We start from the raw sequence: 16408 nt of genomic DNA on the forward strand, positions 1-16408 counted from the left end.
GTCGTCGAATCGTCTCCCCCGAGTTGCCTCGCCTCAATGACGCAACCGCGGTCTCTAATCACAGACCTTCCCATGGTTACTAATAATCCATCCTCTAAATCAACGGGTTGCTTAGAGAGACAAATGCGTCACATTCAATGCTGCTCCCAGTTGGAAGAATGTATATTTGGCCTTAAACATACGTACCTAATACCCCTTCGCCGTCCCATCCCGCAACTTAACAATTATTACAAACATCTCCTAATTCGCTTGCAGCCGCATGGAACAATACCTACGGCAATTCGTCTCCTCCCATAACAAAGTTCCCGCCAACTCCTGGAAACTCCCCTCCCCCCCATCGCTCATCTCTCACAATATTCATTCCCTGGACGATATGATACATCTATCGCTAGGTCGGTAACGACGTCACTCAGGCTGGGATCCGGGCAGGTACATCCTCCATGTCCTCCATGTCACTCGACTCTGCGGGTGGAGGAAGCGGTGACGCCTCGCGTTTCTTGCCACGTCCGGTTGCCCTAGACCTAGCCGGCGCCCTCTTCTTCCGGGGCTTCTCCTCCTCCGCGGCGGGCTCGTCGTCCTCGATAGGGTCCTGGGACAACATGCCCTTCATTGTCGAGGCTCTCTTCCTCGTGCTCGCCGCCTTCTTAGCAGGCGTCTTCCTCTTCGGTGTAACTCTCTTGGCAACCTCGGGCTCTGAGGCAGGCTCCTCGGCGGCTTCGAGACCAGTTTCGGCTGCAGGCTCCTCGGCCATGAGGGCAGGGTCTATCTGGAGGCCCCCACTCTGTGCTTCCTCAGCGTCACTCTCCACGAGGCCCTCCTCCGGGATATCTCCCTCGTCATCCGAGTTCCCCACAGTCTCCTCGCTGCGGGTATGTCTTTTCGACCTTCCTTTGCGCTCTGCCTCCTTTCCATGGCGCACCGGCGCCGCGGTAGCCTGGATGATTTGCATCTCTTCGGTATCGCTGTAGTCGTCTCCGTCGACGTCAGGAAGACCGCCCTTGTGGTCATATTCGTCAATCAGGTACTGGGCCGTGTCCCGGATCGATTTCTCCTGGTATCCCGGAACCGTTTTCTTCAACCGGTGCCACAGCAGGCCTAGCGTCCCACGGTGCCACTGCGAACGGTAACTCTTGTCGAGCAGCCTGGCCCAGGGAATCGTCGCATCGGAACTCGCCTTGCAATCGCGGAGAGCGAGAAGCAGACGATAGCGCTCTGTCGCCGGCATATCTCCGATCTGGTGCCGGGCCTTGTCCAGGTGAAACGTGATTTGCGAGTCGGGCTGCAGAGATCCCAGCTGATCTTTGCCGTGAGTCTTGAAGTTCATCGCCTTCCACTTGGTGATGCACTGGAGCCGACTGCGGGTTCTCTCCATGCGCTCGCTGACATTCTGCCAGTCGATGAGTTCCTCGTAAGAAGCCTGCAGCAGCTTCCGATCCGGCTGCATGGCGCGCAGCTCGTCGATAGACGTCATCGCCTCGATGACATACTGCGCAAGGCGTCGTTCCTCATCTTCTGTCCAAGCGTCCTTGCGCTGAGAATCACCGCAAATGATGTAGTTTCTGTACCGATCACGAAGATCCTCGGGATGCCGGTTGATGATGCCAGCGATCTTGGACCATTGAGTCCCATGGATGCCAATAAAGTGACTTAGCTCGGCATCTTGTTCGGGGGTCCATGTGCCGCGAGCCACAAAGTTGTGGAATTTCTTGCGCGTAATGTTGATGACCTTTTGTCGGTGTCGATCGGGACATTCGGCGAAGAGACGGTCCCAGAGTTGTGCGTGACCCTCTCCCGCCGTCGTTCCTCCGTGAGCTTGAATCATCTATAGAATCTTAGTATGAGACCAGTGGATATGTGTGCTCGACAACGTTACCTCATTAACTTGATATTGCTCCAGTTGGTTTTCCTCTGCAAAAGCCTTGACTTGCCTGGTGATCCTATCCAGCTCGTCATCGGTAAAACGACCCTTGGTGTATCCGGCCATTCGATTGCGTCGCCCCTTGGGTGCGTCAGGGTCCCCTTCATCATCTGACGCAGGCGGTGCCTTGGGGGCTTTGGGTGCCTTGGGTGCCTTCTTCGTAGCAGCCTTAGTTCTCCGACGAGGCTTTGGTGTCATCGCGGATGGCGATGGTAGCTCGGCACCATCCTGGACTTCTTGAGGTTGATCGAAAAAGGTCGGCTTAGACTTTTTGCGAGTTGACGTTCGCTTGGGTCGGGGAGTGGACGATTCTTGGTTCTCGGTAACCGTGCCGTTCTCTGTCGACTGGGGCGCATCCACCATCTCGACGTCTCCTGGCTCAGGGTTCTCGGACTGAGTCGAATCCAAGCCATGCGTCGTTTGACCGTTGATGTGCTCGTACCACGCTTCTCGCGCCAAGCCCTCCACATCCAGAGATGCAAGAGCGCCGTGGTCCCTCTTCATCCCACCATTCTCAGCCTCATCTTGCGCCACTTCTCGCGAAGTGCTGGGTTCCCTAGATCTAGCTTCGCGCGACTGGCTACGTCGTCGAAGGCGAGCAACAGAGGGCGACTGGGGGTCCAAATCGACGGCAGCCACCTCTGCCATGGCAGCCACGGGCGCCATGCCCGAGTTCGAACCCCTGCGTAAGAACCCGGCGGCATTGTCCCCGTCGACTCCCTCAGCATCATCCCCAGGCGCATCGTCGAGGGACTTGCGCTTCTTCCGGCGCTTCTCACCAGCACCGTCGGACGGTCTGCGCTTGCGCTTGGAATGGGCTGCTGAGGCTGCGGCATCTCCGTCTTGGGATCCGCCAGCCTCTCCAGCGCCTTCCGTAGGCAGCGGCGTGTCGTCTATGTCGAGTATCGAGTTTCGCTTCGCTCGCTTGTGGTGGCCCTCCTCATGTGGTTCGGCAGCCGCGTCATCTCCTTTGCTCTTGCTCTTCTTTTTCTTCTTATCGGCCTTGTCGCGCTTGTGTTTCTTCACCTGGCTAGCCGTAGTGGGTTCGTCTGTCGACATGACGGCAGCCGGGGCTTGTCCGTTCTGCTCGAATGCTTCGGCGTTCAACTGTGACGTTGTGGGGGGCTCGATGGTTGCGCTGTCAAACATTTCGAGGGGCCCAAAATCAGCCTCCATGGCGCTGTCCTGCTCATGGACATCGAGGCCATCGAAGCCACCGATGCCGTCAATCGGCCGGCCATCGATGTCGGTCATCATGGCGATCTGATCGTGGTCGTCCTCCATGGACGGGGCGTTGTTCTTTTCACCGCCTTGGCCGGCGTTCTGTCGCGATGTGGATTGCCCGTTATTGGCAGCTGGCTCGCGCGTGTCGTGATCCTTGGAATTCGAGCCGACGAGACCCCAGATGGTAGAGGCAAGACGAAAGTCGGGCCATTTACTGTTGGTCGACATGGATTCCGGAGCCCATACAAGAATAAAAAGACCGGCCGAGAGGACTAAAGCATAATAGCCAGTGCTGCGTGCGTGCGTCGCGATTTGATGGGCTCGGGGGGTCGGATGGTTACTTGCGTTGCTTTGTGGGGCGTACAAAAAAATTGGAGGCGCATGGAGCTACTTGCAGCTTAGGAGTGGCTGGTGATGCCCCTTGGTGCCTCAGATTCAAGGCGCAAATTGGACCTCACTTCAGGTTCAACAACTCACTCGTGAGAGAAGCGGTGAATGATGACAAAAAAAGAAACATCGGATTGTTGCATTATGGCACCTCGCGGTGGCATGTCTAACTTTGTGACACTAGGAAACCATCAAGGGAATGTACTTATTCCTCCTCCTCCTTCTGCTTCAACTTCACAGTGACCGCCCTGCGGCCGTGCTCAATCTCGTACTGGCCACCCAGGACCAGATCTTTGGCAACCAACTCCCTCGTGCGGCCCAAGCTCTCAATGTCAGCAATTCGTTGCAGTGTTCCCTCCAGGTGCTCGTTGAAGCCCTCAATACCAGCAATCTCTTGGAAGGCACGATGCATAGGCACACTGCTCGCCCGGACGTCGGCTTGACTCGTGATTGTGATGAGGTTGAGGCTATCGAGCTCGCGGATGAAATCACAGCGCGTCATAATCTGCTGGGCTTCGTGGAAGGGATAAGATGGCAAGATGTGCCCGACTTCGGGGTCGTACGTCTGCATTGTCTTCTCCTTGTCCACCAGAGCCTTCGCCAGAACCATAGCACCAGACTACACCATATCATGTTAGCGAGGGTCTTGCTCTACTCATGGCGATTCACTTACAGCCCACTTCTGTTGGTCCATAACGTCGTCATCCATCTCCATTCCAAGGATCCAGCACTGGTTCAAGAACCATCGCTTCTCGACCTCCTTGATCTTCTCACATGTATCGAGCATATTTTTGCTTTTTGCGACGCGATTCAGGAAGCTAACCCGTCCTCCGACCCGCCGATAGATCTCCTCTAAGGTTTCGGTCGACAGATTTTCGTTGAAGTAGCGTGAGCGGTACTTGGCCAGCGCGCTAAGGGCGTCGTTCTTTGGGAGGTCCGTCACGGACAGGACATCCATGCGCGTGGCCAGCTGCTTGAACCGCTCGTAGACCCAGTAGTCGTCCGAATTAAAGACCATGGTAACGAGATTGGCGGCAGCCCATTGCTCGGCCCGCTGCTGAAGCAGCTCAATCAGGTCGCGACCCTCTTCGACATTGCGCAAGAGGTGTATCTGGTTAACGATAACGATGAGCGGCCCCCTTCGGTCGGGTCGCATCCTCATGGCAACTTTCTCCAGCTTGTTCAGGGCTCTTTCGATATCAAGCAGAGCCGTCGATTCCCGGGGTCCCCTCTCACTGAAGTATCCACCGATGTAGTCCTCATGAAATTCGTAGTCAAGAGCCTTGCCGAGACGCAGGCGGAAGATCTCCATGTCAGGATGCGCCTCAAACATGGCCACCCCATCGCCATCAATCTTGCGCATGGCCTCGATAAGCATGCTGCTCTTCCCGGAACCCTTCTCACCAACGATTAAGAAGTAGTGACCCGTCTCGCGACCGGCGATGATGTCATCAACTCTGGCCTGCTCAGGCCGAATGACCCAATGGTCCTCATCTCCGTCGCGAGAGTGCGGAACGCCCTTGGCGGTGGCAGCCATCTCAAGAACAGGGTCTCCAGGCTTAAACGCGCGCGTCATCTTCTTGACGACGAGCATCTTGTAGCTCTTGTGGTAAATGTAGCCAGCAAGGGCAAAACCTAAACCCAGGACTATGATGGAGGCAAATGTCGTGGCAGCTGACTCGCCCATTTTGGCGAGCAGCGTGGGCTCACTGGACTTGGTGCCATTGTCGCGGGCCGGATCTTCCTTGGAGGTTTGTTGGTCTGTTGCGACATTAGCAAGGTGGAAAGGGGGAAGGAAAGTATTTCATCAGCATGCGGCTTCGGGAGTTGAGCGTCGAGGCTGCCGTCCCGGTAGCGCCACATCCCGCTGACACTCTCCGGAAGTGAGTAACCCACATCACCGACCACAACGGGCCAAGGTGAGTTGAGTTCCAATCAACAGGCCCAACTAAGACGCAAAATAAGATGAGGAGATTTCATAAAGACTTACCACTTCTTCTGGCGCCCGTCGTCGAGAAGGCGACTCGAGAGGACCGCGGCCAGCGCGGCAGCGGTACGGGTCGGTGGGCGCGCAGCAGGGAGATCTGGGGACCTGATCGGGCAATCTGACGCGCAAGGCGCGTCCCAGGCCGCGCGATCATGGCGCAAATCACCTCAAGGCGACCAAGTTGACGCGATTCATGGGATGTAGACAAGCGCAGGATATGGGAGACACCGTGACACCGTCCCGGATCAGAGTCTGAGATTGACGAAATTCAATCGCGAGGTTTGGTAACCCCTGAGAGTGTCCGGGGAACATCAATCTAAAACACCACGATAGCCCCGGAGTACAAGTAGGTGGCGCAGACAGGGGCGGGCCCAATTCGCTCACTTGGGTCGCCGACAGCCAGGAGCCCAGGAATAGGATATCGGCCAATTGGGGCTTTGACGTCATTGCATCACATTGGACGTCAGAGAGAAGCAAAGGAAGATTTTTATCCATCACATCGAGCTGGAATCTTTTAGTTTCAATTGAGTGTCACAAAGAGTCTCAGGAAAGCACCCACTTCAAGTGTGTGTCTCCCATATCACGGAACGCATCCCGTTAAGAGCACGTGACCCCACATCCCGAAACGTTGCTTCCGGTTCTTTAAATTCACCCGCGCTCAGCCTCAACAGGACCAGCGTCAGAGTCTGTCACTCAGCCCCCGCAGGCTCTACAGCCTCTCCATCGAGCACTTCCATGACAGGAAACGTCTTCAACGGCCGGAGAATGGTGTACATAACCTCCATCTGGCGAGGCTTGGCCGAGACATTTCCTCGGCCCACGGTTGAACGGGAAGTACGCCCACCCAACGTTGGCTGGCTTCCCGGTCTCCCACTTTTCGGGACGGGATTCATCCGCATCCGACCCTTGGATATCTTCCTTCCTCCAATTTAAGTGTTGCGGGAAGGCAACCGGTTCTCCTTCGCTCGCCAAAATGGGACTGGTGCCTCCAGAGCCGCTTCCCGGGGGCAAAAGAGTCGTTCCCACAGGGCACCAGTCGGTTCAGTCGAAGAATTAAATTTCACCAGCAGTCAACATTCTTAGCCGCCTTGTTGAGAGCGCGGCTGCAGTTCCCCTTCGTTTATGGCAGGCCCCAGAAGTGGCATTTTTGCAAATCTGTTCTCAGTCGGGCGTCGTGAGTCGTTCGCTTATGACTGACTAAATTTCTCCGCGAAGACGGCCTAGGCAGTCTGGATAACAGACTAGAGGTGACTGAGACGGGTTTGCGAGGCGCGGCCTAAGAGCCTGGGGGACAGCTAATAAAGCCCGGCTCGGGGAGCACGCGGTGATATCCCATCCCGCTATACGTTATGGTCACGGAAGATGGCCTCAGCTGTACAACCAGCACCCACTCCCTCCAAAAGTCAACATACTAGGTCTCTCCTAGCGCTACCTGGTCCTCATACGAATCCAAGAATCGATGTTCTTGGATTTATTCTTTAACAAAATGATAGGCATCGCGGCATGCTCTCGGGAATGACGATAGGTTGTAGCGGAAGCGGAAGGATGCAAGACAGAACCCCTTGGCAAGATCAGCTCAAGAAACATCGAGGCTCTCCGAAAACAGGCTGTTCTTGGTGGCCTGGCCAAACGACCTAGTTCTTGATACTTTGTGCGCGAGAGACTGCTTCTACAGCTCCTTTAAGCGTTTCCACGCAGCCCCTTCTTGCGCGAAGATGCCGCTCCTAGGGAGTGGCGCGAAGACGACAGGACGCCATCCGAAACCGAAGTATAGCAAGATGGACAGCCTCCGAAAGCGCCCGTCACTAGCGATTTCAAACTGCCTTATTTTTCACCCCATTTGCCAGTTGAAACGATATCTGTGAGCCTAATGCCACACGGTCATGCTCTGCTCATGCAAGACAATACTCAGTCTAGGTACACCGCAACTTCACGACACCTAAGCTCATTTACTTCAGTAAGAGCGCCAATAATATGTACTAAATAGGAATACCAAAGAGTAGAAAGAGGCTTCCAGCAACGATATCGGACGCGGGGCCCATTGCCCCAGAACCGACAACCCCCACAAGACCCCTCATTTGGTAGTATCACCAACGGCTTCAACATCATAGGGCTGGTGCCAGAGGCATCCGATGGCCGGACCTTATCTACGTACTAGATAGCTTTGGGGCTTTGAGGAGCAGACCCCGCAGCCACTAGACCAGGGTACGAGTAGCCAGTCCGGGAGGTCTACGCCATGTGGATGATTCTCCGAGTGTGTGGATTAGTTTGCCCTCCCCATGATGCGGCTAGACTAATAGGCCCTCGCTGCCAGGTTTCCCCTCTTTATTCAACCGGGATATATTACTATGTATTGAAGGCGACAAATGTCCTCCTTTGCAGCAGCTGAAACTATACATCTCTACCGGCTGTCTGGCGAAAATGTCCCGCAAAATCGATATCGGGGTAAGGATAATGCACCAACTAAAGGACAACATGGTGTCTGTGTCCCAACTTCCAAGAGCTCGAATTGCTGACATGCTGGCGACTCCAGACCTACTTGGGCAACATCGTCAACAACCAATTCGCGCCCACACCAACGACTCGTCACTCCATTGACCCATCCACAGGGAAGCCGCTCTACGAGGTCCCTGTCGCCCGCAAAGAAGATCTCGACGCCGCTGTCCAGTACGCCCGCGCTGCTTTCAAGCCATGGTCTACCACTCCGTTCGAGGAGCGCTCCAAGTTGCTCCTTGCTTACGCCGATGCCGTTGAGGAAAACCGCGCGGAGCTTGAGGGCCTCCAGACCATGGAACAGGGCAAGCCCCTCTCTCTGGCCCAGACGGAGGTCAACATGGCGCTCACCTGGCTCCGCAAGTTCGCAACCATGGAGGTCAAGAGCGAGATCCTGGAGGATACCGAGGAGCGCACTATTTATTCCACATTCCCTCCCTTGGGCGTCTGCGCCGCCATCGTCCCCTGGAACTGGCCCATCCTTCTTGGGCTAGGCAAGGTTGGTCCTGCACTCATGACGGGCAATACCATCATCGTGAAGCCGTCACCGTTCACGCCGTACTGCGATCTCAAGCTCGGAGAGATTGCCATGAGCATCTTCCCGCCGGGTGTCTTTCAGGTTCTGAGCGGCGACGACGCCCTGGGTCCGTGGATCACCGAGCACCCTGGTATCGACATGATTTCCTTCACCGGGTCCATCCCGACTGGGAAGCGGGTCGCGGAAAGCTGCTCCAGGACGTTGAAGAGATGCGTCCTCGAGCTAGGTGGTAACGATGCGGCGATTGTGTGTGAAGATGTGGACATAGCAAAGTGCCTGCCCAAGATCAGTACACTAGCATTCCTCAACTCAGGTCAGATCTGCATGCTTCCGAAGCGGATCTATATCCACGAGAAGATCTATGACCAGTTCAGGGACGCCATGGTCGATTTCACCAAGAATAACATCAAGACAGGCGGGGGCTTCGAGGACGGCGTCGTTGTTGGGCCAGTGCAGAACAGCATGCAGTAAGTTTCCAACCAGTCTCGGCCTATCTCGTTCGCCTCTACCAGGACTCCCAGCTCACTCAGGTTCGCAGGTTCGAACTCGTCAAGGATATGTACTCGCAGATTGACAAGGCCGGCTGGAAGGCTGCCCTTGAAGGGAAAGCCCGTGAGGGCTCAGACGGATACCTCATTGAGCCTGCCATCATCGACAACCCTCCCGAGGACTCGCGTATCGTAGTCGAGGAGCCCTTCGGCCCCATCGTCCCCATCATGAAATGGTCTGATGAGGACGACGTCATCGACCGAGCCAACGCGCTCAAGACGGGACTGGGTGCGTCGGTGTGGAGCAAAGACCTTGTGCGTGCCGAGAGGATGGCCCGGCAGCTGAGCGCAGGCAGCGTCTGGGTCAACTCGCACTTTGATGTGGCACCCAATGTCCCCTTTGGCGGCCACAAGGAGAGCGGCCTTGGGATGGAGTGGGGGATTGAGGGCTTCAAGCACTATACCAACACTCGAAGCCTTTGGGTCTGGAAGAAGACATTTGACTGAGATACCAATACAACGTAGACACGCAAATACAACCTACCTCATGTAACATGAACGGTTGATCCACGACATTTGCGTCACAGGACTCAGGAGCTCTGCTAACTCAGCATCTATGTCGTATCATTGATACGACCCCCCAACAAAATGCCGCACTTTCCCTGTAGCCGCTGCGTATATAGCGTATATTGAGTCGCTGTAATGGAGGTTATATACTAGGGATCAAAGTTGCGGACGCTAGCTGTCGCTCAGGGCAGATGCGAGGGGGATGATCGCATGCGGGTGTGTGTGCCTGGTAGTGCTTGTGGAGGCTGTTCGGCGCCCAATAGTTGGGCACCCGGGTGCCCATCTATGGGGCGCCAGGCTGTTCCCTAACATGACTAAGCGGTCGCTCCACTGCGACATGTGCAAGTTCTCCAAGCCACGATCCAAAACGGCAGTGTGGCAATGGCATAAAAGTCACTTCGTTACTAGAAGAAGACATCATTATCACTTCATACAAAATTATAATATGTAAGCTAAATTTCTTTAAGAAGGAAATAAAGTTCGTCAAAGAAAGGCGCCTATCAAGTTACAGACCGTCAACCTGCCGAAAGCGCCAAACCCACCTTGGCCTTGCTGTGGCTCAGCGGAATTGTGGCTCGCCAAGTTCCATCCGGCCACCCTGGTCGCGACTGAAGTGGGCGACTTAGGACAACCTGGAAGCAACCACAGCGAATCCCGATTGCCTGTTGGTGACTACGGCAGCCCAGATGCAGCTTTATTTGGCATCATCATACTATCATGTCTTCGACAGCCGCATCAGACCCAATACAGGGCCCCAATTCCGGTGAGTTGGCAGTGCGACGTGGGGAGCCACGATAGACGGGGGGCGTGCTAACTGGTCTCGATGCGCAGCCCCCAAAAAGAAGAATAACAAGAAGAAGAAGAATGCGAACAAGAACAAGGAGCCTACACAAACGGGCAATGAGGACCCCAAACCTGCGGACGATGAAGCAGACGACGAACCAGAGACTCCAACACAAGCTGTACGTTTGAGACGACTGGATTGGGTGTGGCCACGTCACTTATACTTTGCTACAGGATGCACCCAACCCGGACGAATCAGAGGCAGAACCCGAGAAGAACGGACACAAGGCCGACAGCCCAAGTAACGGACATGCTGTTGAGCCGGCTCCACAAACAGACGGCGACCGAGCCGCCGACTCAGACACGGCAGCCAAGCTCGAAGCAATGAGCAAGGAGAGGGAGGCTCTGCGCCTCGAGGTGGAACAATTGCGCAAACAGCTTGAGAGCATTCAAGAGAATCACACCACCGAGGTCTCGCAGCTCAAGTCAGACCTCGAGGAGAGCAATGCGGCCAAGGAGAGCGCCGAGGAGGAGTACCAGAACCTCCTGGGCCGGGTGAACCAGATCAAGGAGACGCTCAGCGACCGATTAAGACGCGACAAGGCAGAGCTGGAGGAGGCCAAGGAACGCATAGAGGAGCTGGAGGCGGAGAACGATGATCTGCGGGGGTCGGCAGAGACGTCGGGTGAGGGCGTCGCCAAGCTCCGGGAGGAGCTGCAGGATGCACAGCGCGAGCTGTCATCCCTGAGGAGCCGCAACAACCTCTCGGCGACTAATTGGCAGAAGGAGAGGGATGACTTGACAAGGACGTTGCAACATCTCAAGGAAGAGCTGGAGACAACGTCCAACGCTATGGGCGAGTGGGAGGTCATTGCTATGGAGGAGCGCTCTGTAAAGGAGAGTCTTGGGGATAAAGTCTCGGAACTAGAGGAGCAGATTGTGGTTCTCCGTCAAGGCTATGAGGGCGCCGCGCAGGAACGCGACAGCCAGACAACGCTGGTAGACAACCTCCAAAACGCTCTGCGCGAGATCCAGGATGCCAGAAAGAGGGAGCTTCGTGAAATGGTCGAGACGACCGAGCAGCAGCTCCAGTACCAGAAGAAGATGGTACAGGAGGCGGAGGCCCGTGCAAAGGGGGCAGAGGAGGCCAAGGGGAGCCTCACCATTGAACTTGAGCGGACGGCGCCGTTTGAGAAGGAGGTCAAGGAGAAGAACCTCCTAATCGGCAAGCTGAGGCACGAGGCTATTGTCCTCAATGACCACCTCACCAAAGCCCTACGGTACCTCAAGAAGACGAAGCCGGAGGACAATGTAGACAGGTAAGCTTTATGTTCCCACCCATTCCCCAAGACACCTTCTAACACATCCCAGACAAATCGTCACCAATCACCTACTCCACTTCCTCACGCTAGACCGTGGAGATGTCAAACGCTTCCAGGTCCTCCAGGTCATGGCAGGATACCTCAACTGGACCGACGAGCAGCGCGAGCAAGCCGGACTTGCCCGCCCCGGCACGTCCACCAGCAGCCTTCGGCTGCCCCTATCCCCCTTCGCCCGCACGCCCAGCTCGCCAGCTCTCCACGCCGACGTCTTCTCTGAACCATCGTCCGCCCGGGACAAGGAGTCCCTTGCGGAGCTGTGGGCCCACTTCCTCGAGCGTAGTGCCCAAGAGGGCGCGGGCGAGACAGCGAGTAGGAAAGACAGCGTTAGCAGCGTAGCTACTCGAACTACGGACAAAGCCGAGTCAAAGCCTTAATTTTAGGGGAGAGAGCGAGATGTACACTCAGGAATAGAAGAGCTCACTACTAGTATGGCCTAGGCAGGAACAGCTGTTGGGAACCCATGCATCATTGGCTGTCGAGGTCATGGATTGGTAGGAGGGAGTATTTAGTCAAGTGTATGCATAAGGCACGTTGTTGAAAGCATATATACCAAACATGCTATACGAGACTCCTAGTGCTTTTGGCTCAACCGTCATCCTCGGAGCTCAGAGGCTGCAATACGGTTTGCGCATATGCCTCAGCATCCCGCGTGATATGCTGAATACTGATCCTGTTGCTTAGCGCATCATTAACCCCCTCAACCACCTCTCTATCCTCCATAACCTCGCTCATCAGGCGCACCTCGTGAGTCCAATAAGCGTGGCTGCGGGATCGCAGGTCCTCGTCACGCAGCGCCGTGTTCCTCACGATGGCGAGTGCGCTCAGCTTGCTCTTGGCGGTAACGAGCCCGCGGTTGACCATTTCAACCCGCTCCGCTGGAGTGGGCGGGTTGGAAAAAGCCCGGTTCGTAGACGAGAGATAGAGCGCCCAGCCGAGGAGAGCGTCAAGGGCCGCCAGAGCGAGGAGGCGGTAGTTGCGCATGGACCAGTAAAACATTTCCAGCTGGTGGAGGCGCAGCGCGCGCGAATTGGCCTGGTGGTTGTACGAGCTGACCAGGTAGATCTCGAGGGCACCCAGGACGCCGGCAGCTATGGTGGCAAGGGTGCGCCACTGTGCGCCGTGCCGACTCGTCCAGGCCGGGCTAGTAACAGCGGCGATGGCGATGAGGTTGAAGAGGTGCGGCCAGAGCAGCGCGGGCAGGGCATAGTAGAAGTAGCTCTTTGGCTCGTCGACATTGCAGAAGGGGCAGTCGGCGAGGACGTCTGGGCCGAACTGGAGATAGAGCAGGCGGCTCTCCATATTAACGAACTTGGCCCTCAAGGCATAGTCAGAAGCTGTGAGGGCATTGTTCGGGCGGATGGCAGAGACACGGTTGAAGAGAACGTCAACGGGAATCTGTAGCCGGCTGTCGGTCTGGAGGAAGATGTTCTCCGGGGCGAACGGTGGGAGAGACTTGACGAGGTATATGAAGGAAAGGAAGAAGAGAAGGCCGAGAGCAGCTTGGACGGGTTGCGGGACAGGCTGTATCGCGATGCCTTGGCGACGAGATGCGCTTCGAATGGAGCGGTAGCGGGAGATAGCCTTGGGGAGGAGGATGGGCCCGAAGAAGAGGACTAGGGAGCGGATGCTATAAACTATGTCAGTAATTTTTAAGGGAGAAGCAGTCAGGTCGGTACTCACGATTCCCAGGGTATCGCCATGCTGGCCAATTTCGTGTGAAGTAATCCTCGTCACTGGGCGCGACGAGCGAAGCTCCAGAGTTGTTGCTGACGGTCAGCGAGGCCACGAGGAACAATGACGGAATGGACATTTGGCGCCAAACCTAAGGCTCCCTTAGGGGATGGTTATGGTGGGGCGGCAGGCACAAGCGGCGTGGGTGGTTCATGGACAAAGAGCTTTTTTTTTTTCCCTTCTCAAATCTCAAAACTCTTTCCTCTTTTTCTTCTTCCCACACAATCACCACAGCAAACACGCAACCTTCCAACGCCTTTGGCTCATCACCACATCACGGTGACGGCCATTGGCTTTGGCAGCACTAATTCATAGCCATTAATACAGGTCATTTTATCTTCTCGATCAGTCCCCCTTCTCCCGTGACACCGACATTGGCACTTTCGAAGCTTTAGCGATCTTTTCTTCCGTGGTCGCTAGAGTCAATATGTTGCCTAGAACAATCCCTAAGTACCCTGCCAAGGGTCATTCTCTGTCGTGTTACAAAGTCTCAGCGTTTGCGATGAGGAACTTTGCGTCAAATTTTCAACGAGATACATATTTTCCCCTTAATACCCCCGTAGAACCGTAGAACTCCCTTTGACCCTCGTGAAATGCCCTTTATGGATTTATGACTTCTTCTCCTCACCGGCCTTCTCCTTTTCCGTGGCCGCCTTCTGCCCGGCCTTGACCGGTGTCTCTTTCTGCTTAGCGCTGAACACGAGCCCGTAGATGCCCGTGATTAGGTCGCTGAACAGGGCGATGACGCCGGCACACGCCAGCTGCCACGACGCAACGCTCACGCTGCCCAACGGCGCACGGGGGAACGATATAATCCACTCAGCGTAGTAGGGGAACCAGCCGTGAGGAATCCAGAACATAGGCTCCTTAGCGAACCAGAAGGGCACCAGGTACTGCGGTGCCTTGGTGAGGAGGAGTCGCAGGGCGGTCAGGTACTTGTCAAACTTGGACCTCGCGGCCTCTTGGGTCTTCTCTGTATGGGAGTCGGGCTGTCAGTAGGATCCCTGTGTCCATACGGAACTGGCAGGACATACTTGTAGATTCCAGCTTGTCGAGTAGCTTGTCGTGCTGGCGTCGCAGCCGAGCCCATTTGGCAAATTCGTCCTGGCTGCTCGTCGCGTTCAGGTCTCCTCGCACCTGGAGGTACTCGGCCTGCAGCTTGCGCTGCTCGCCTGCAGATTTCGATGTCGAGACAGCCAGGTAGTTTATGAGCGTCCAGAGCTGTGTCGACACGTTAGCCGGTTATGCCCTTGAGGCAGCAGCTTAGGTTTATAGGGCTGGCGCACAAAGCTATTGATGGCCGCGGCGCCGATGGCGTTCACCAGGCGAGCCGCGACCTCAACGAGGAAAACGACCACCAGAATAGAAGGCATTCTGGTCGGTGGGTGCGTAGAGAAGCTTGCGTAGGGAAGCTGGCGGAGGCAAGTGTCGACGGGTTATGTTGGCATCTCGGGGACGTTGGAACTGGACTTGAAAGCTGTCTGCTATCTGGCGCTGTTGTGGGATGGATGTCATAGGCCCGAAGGAGCGGACGACCCCTCCACACCACCTGGAAACTCCGGCCCAGTTGCTGGATGTGGTGACTACCCTACACCCTCCAGCAGTCCAGGTCGATTGATTAGATACCATGTCTAGAGCGCTCGACAGCCGCGTCAAGGAGGCTCTGGAGAATGGAAACCATGAAGAAGTCTACAGGGAAATCTCCATGGTTCTCGGACGGCGTTATGACAAGCCCCTGGAGATCGAGTTCCTCGGCCATAGTCACCACATGAGCTCTCCCACCAGCCTTCTCCAGGAAGACAATGCTATCGCCATACCAAAGCTACAACTCATCCGAGCCTTCATAGTTGCTCGACAAAAACTCCAGGCTTATCCCGCAGACATCCTGAATGGCTCGGCGCAGGAGGCACTGGAAGCCACGGCTGTGATCCTCCTCATGGACGCTGAACATCTCACAGCTGCCAACACGAGAAAACGGATTCTCGAGGCCCAGGTGGCTGCGAATAGCCAAGAGGCGGGCGAATTTGTATCAAGGGAGAAATACTTCATAGACAGTCTCCTAACCAGCCGCCTACATCGTCACACCAAGTCACCAAATCTCTGGAGCCATCGACGTTGGCTTCTGGATCGCTTCAAGGCACTTGATATCCCCTTGGATGTTCCTGCCGATCTGCGAAACGTTGTTTTTGTGTCCGGGGAGAGGCATCCGCGGAACTATTATGGCTGGTGCCACGCTCGGTACTTGATTATTTTGACCGAGCTGGACCCCGATGTCCTGTCTACTATACTTGAGGACACCAAGAAGTGGTGTTTTACGCATCACAACGACATATCTGGCTGGATGTTCTTACTGTTTGTCCTCGACAGGAGCAAAAACCGGACTATGGGCATCTTCGGGGAGACGATAAAACTGGTTGAATCGTTTCATTGGCGAAACGAATCCGTGTGGTACTTTCTACGGAATGTGGTGTTGTCCGAGTCTATGGGAGGCGAGATACCGGAGGACTTCTTTCGCGTCTTGGAGACTTTTCGAAAGGGAGCTGATGGAGATTTTCGAAGGATCTTGGACAAGACGGCAGTATGGGTCGAGGATCATTCGTCTTGATCCCTCAAGGAATATATGCATCCATGCTCCCGGTGCCTCAAGACAGTATATTCCCTTCGATGAACACTTGGGTCCTAGGAGCTGACCATTCTCTACGTATTCGTACGAGTATTCCAAAGCCTCCATGCCACCGTCGGATTAACGTAGAAGCTTCTACGCGATAAGTACTTATTGAAACAAGCTTGATCCACTTCATTCCAGCCGGAGCTATATTTATCGACAGTGTCTCCGAGTGCTCCATGGGCCGGTCGCGTTCGATATACCCGAGCTGCTGTCGAGACAATAGAATACCAAGGCAAGGCTGG

General features: G+C 55.4%; 7 protein-coding genes across 7 annotated transcripts; 3 read left to right on the forward strand and 4 right to left on the reverse strand.

The window, feature by feature from the left end:
• Nucleotides 1-409: 409 nt before the first annotated feature.
• On the reverse strand, nt 410-3672 carry ACO1O0_007190 (uncharacterized protein; the record flags this gene model as incomplete). Its single annotated transcript, XM_083196563.1, has 3 exons — nt 410-1822; nt 1874-3356; nt 3620-3672. The coding sequence occupies 3 exons, from the start codon at nt 3670-3672 to the stop codon at nt 410-412; spliced, it is 2949 nt and encodes a 982-aa protein (XP_083047771.1).
• Nucleotides 3673-3734: 62 nt separating this feature from the next.
• ACO1O0_007191 (ATP-binding protein) lies at nt 3735-5670 on the reverse strand (the record flags this gene model as incomplete). Its single annotated transcript, XM_083196564.1, has 3 exons — nt 3735-4148; nt 4203-5290; nt 5520-5670. 3 exons carry the CDS (start codon nt 5668-5670, stop codon nt 3735-3737), a joined length of 1653 nt encoding a protein of 550 aa, XP_083047772.1.
• Nucleotides 5671-7937: 2267 nt separating this feature from the next.
• ACO1O0_007192 (aldehyde dehydrogenase family protein) lies at nt 7938-9542 on the forward strand (the record flags this gene model as incomplete). The annotated part of the gene is made up of 3 exons (XM_083196565.1): nt 7938-7961; nt 8050-9014; nt 9086-9542. 3 exons carry the CDS (start codon nt 7938-7940, stop codon nt 9540-9542), a joined length of 1446 nt encoding a protein of 481 aa, XP_083047773.1.
• A 777-nt stretch (nt 9543-10319) lies between these two features.
• ACO1O0_007193 (uncharacterized protein) lies at nt 10320-12141 on the forward strand (the record flags this gene model as incomplete). Its single annotated transcript, XM_083196566.1, has 4 exons — nt 10320-10365; nt 10434-10564; nt 10620-11704; nt 11757-12141. 4 exons carry the CDS (start codon nt 10320-10322, stop codon nt 12139-12141), a joined length of 1647 nt encoding a protein of 548 aa, XP_083047774.1.
• A 211-nt stretch (nt 12142-12352) lies between these two features.
• Nucleotides 12353-13467, reverse strand: ACO1O0_007194 (uncharacterized protein; the record flags this gene model as incomplete). Its single annotated transcript, XM_083196567.1, has 2 exons — nt 12353-13394; nt 13448-13467. 2 exons carry the CDS (start codon nt 13465-13467, stop codon nt 12353-12355), a joined length of 1062 nt encoding a protein of 353 aa, XP_083047775.1.
• Nucleotides 13468-14106: 639 nt separating this feature from the next.
• Nucleotides 14107-14871, reverse strand: GET1 (GET complex subunit GET1; the record flags this gene model as incomplete). Its single annotated transcript, XM_083196568.1, has 3 exons — nt 14107-14471; nt 14533-14719; nt 14785-14871. 3 exons carry the CDS (start codon nt 14869-14871, stop codon nt 14107-14109), a joined length of 639 nt encoding a protein of 212 aa, XP_083047776.1.
• A 254-nt stretch (nt 14872-15125) lies between these two features.
• On the forward strand, nt 15126-16103 carry ACO1O0_007196 (uncharacterized protein; the record flags this gene model as incomplete). The annotated part of the gene is made up of 1 exon (XM_083196569.1): nt 15126-16103. One exon carries the CDS (start codon nt 15126-15128, stop codon nt 16101-16103), a length of 978 nt encoding a protein of 325 aa, XP_083047777.1.
• Between the last annotated feature and the right edge of the window lie 305 nt (nt 16104-16408).

Source organism: Amphichorda felina, assembly GCF_050947745.1.
Source record: "Amphichorda felina strain 45539 chromosome Unknown scaffold_7, whole genome shotgun sequence".
Taxonomy (NCBI): domain Eukaryota; kingdom Fungi; phylum Ascomycota; class Sordariomycetes; order Hypocreales; family Bionectriaceae; genus Amphichorda; species Amphichorda felina.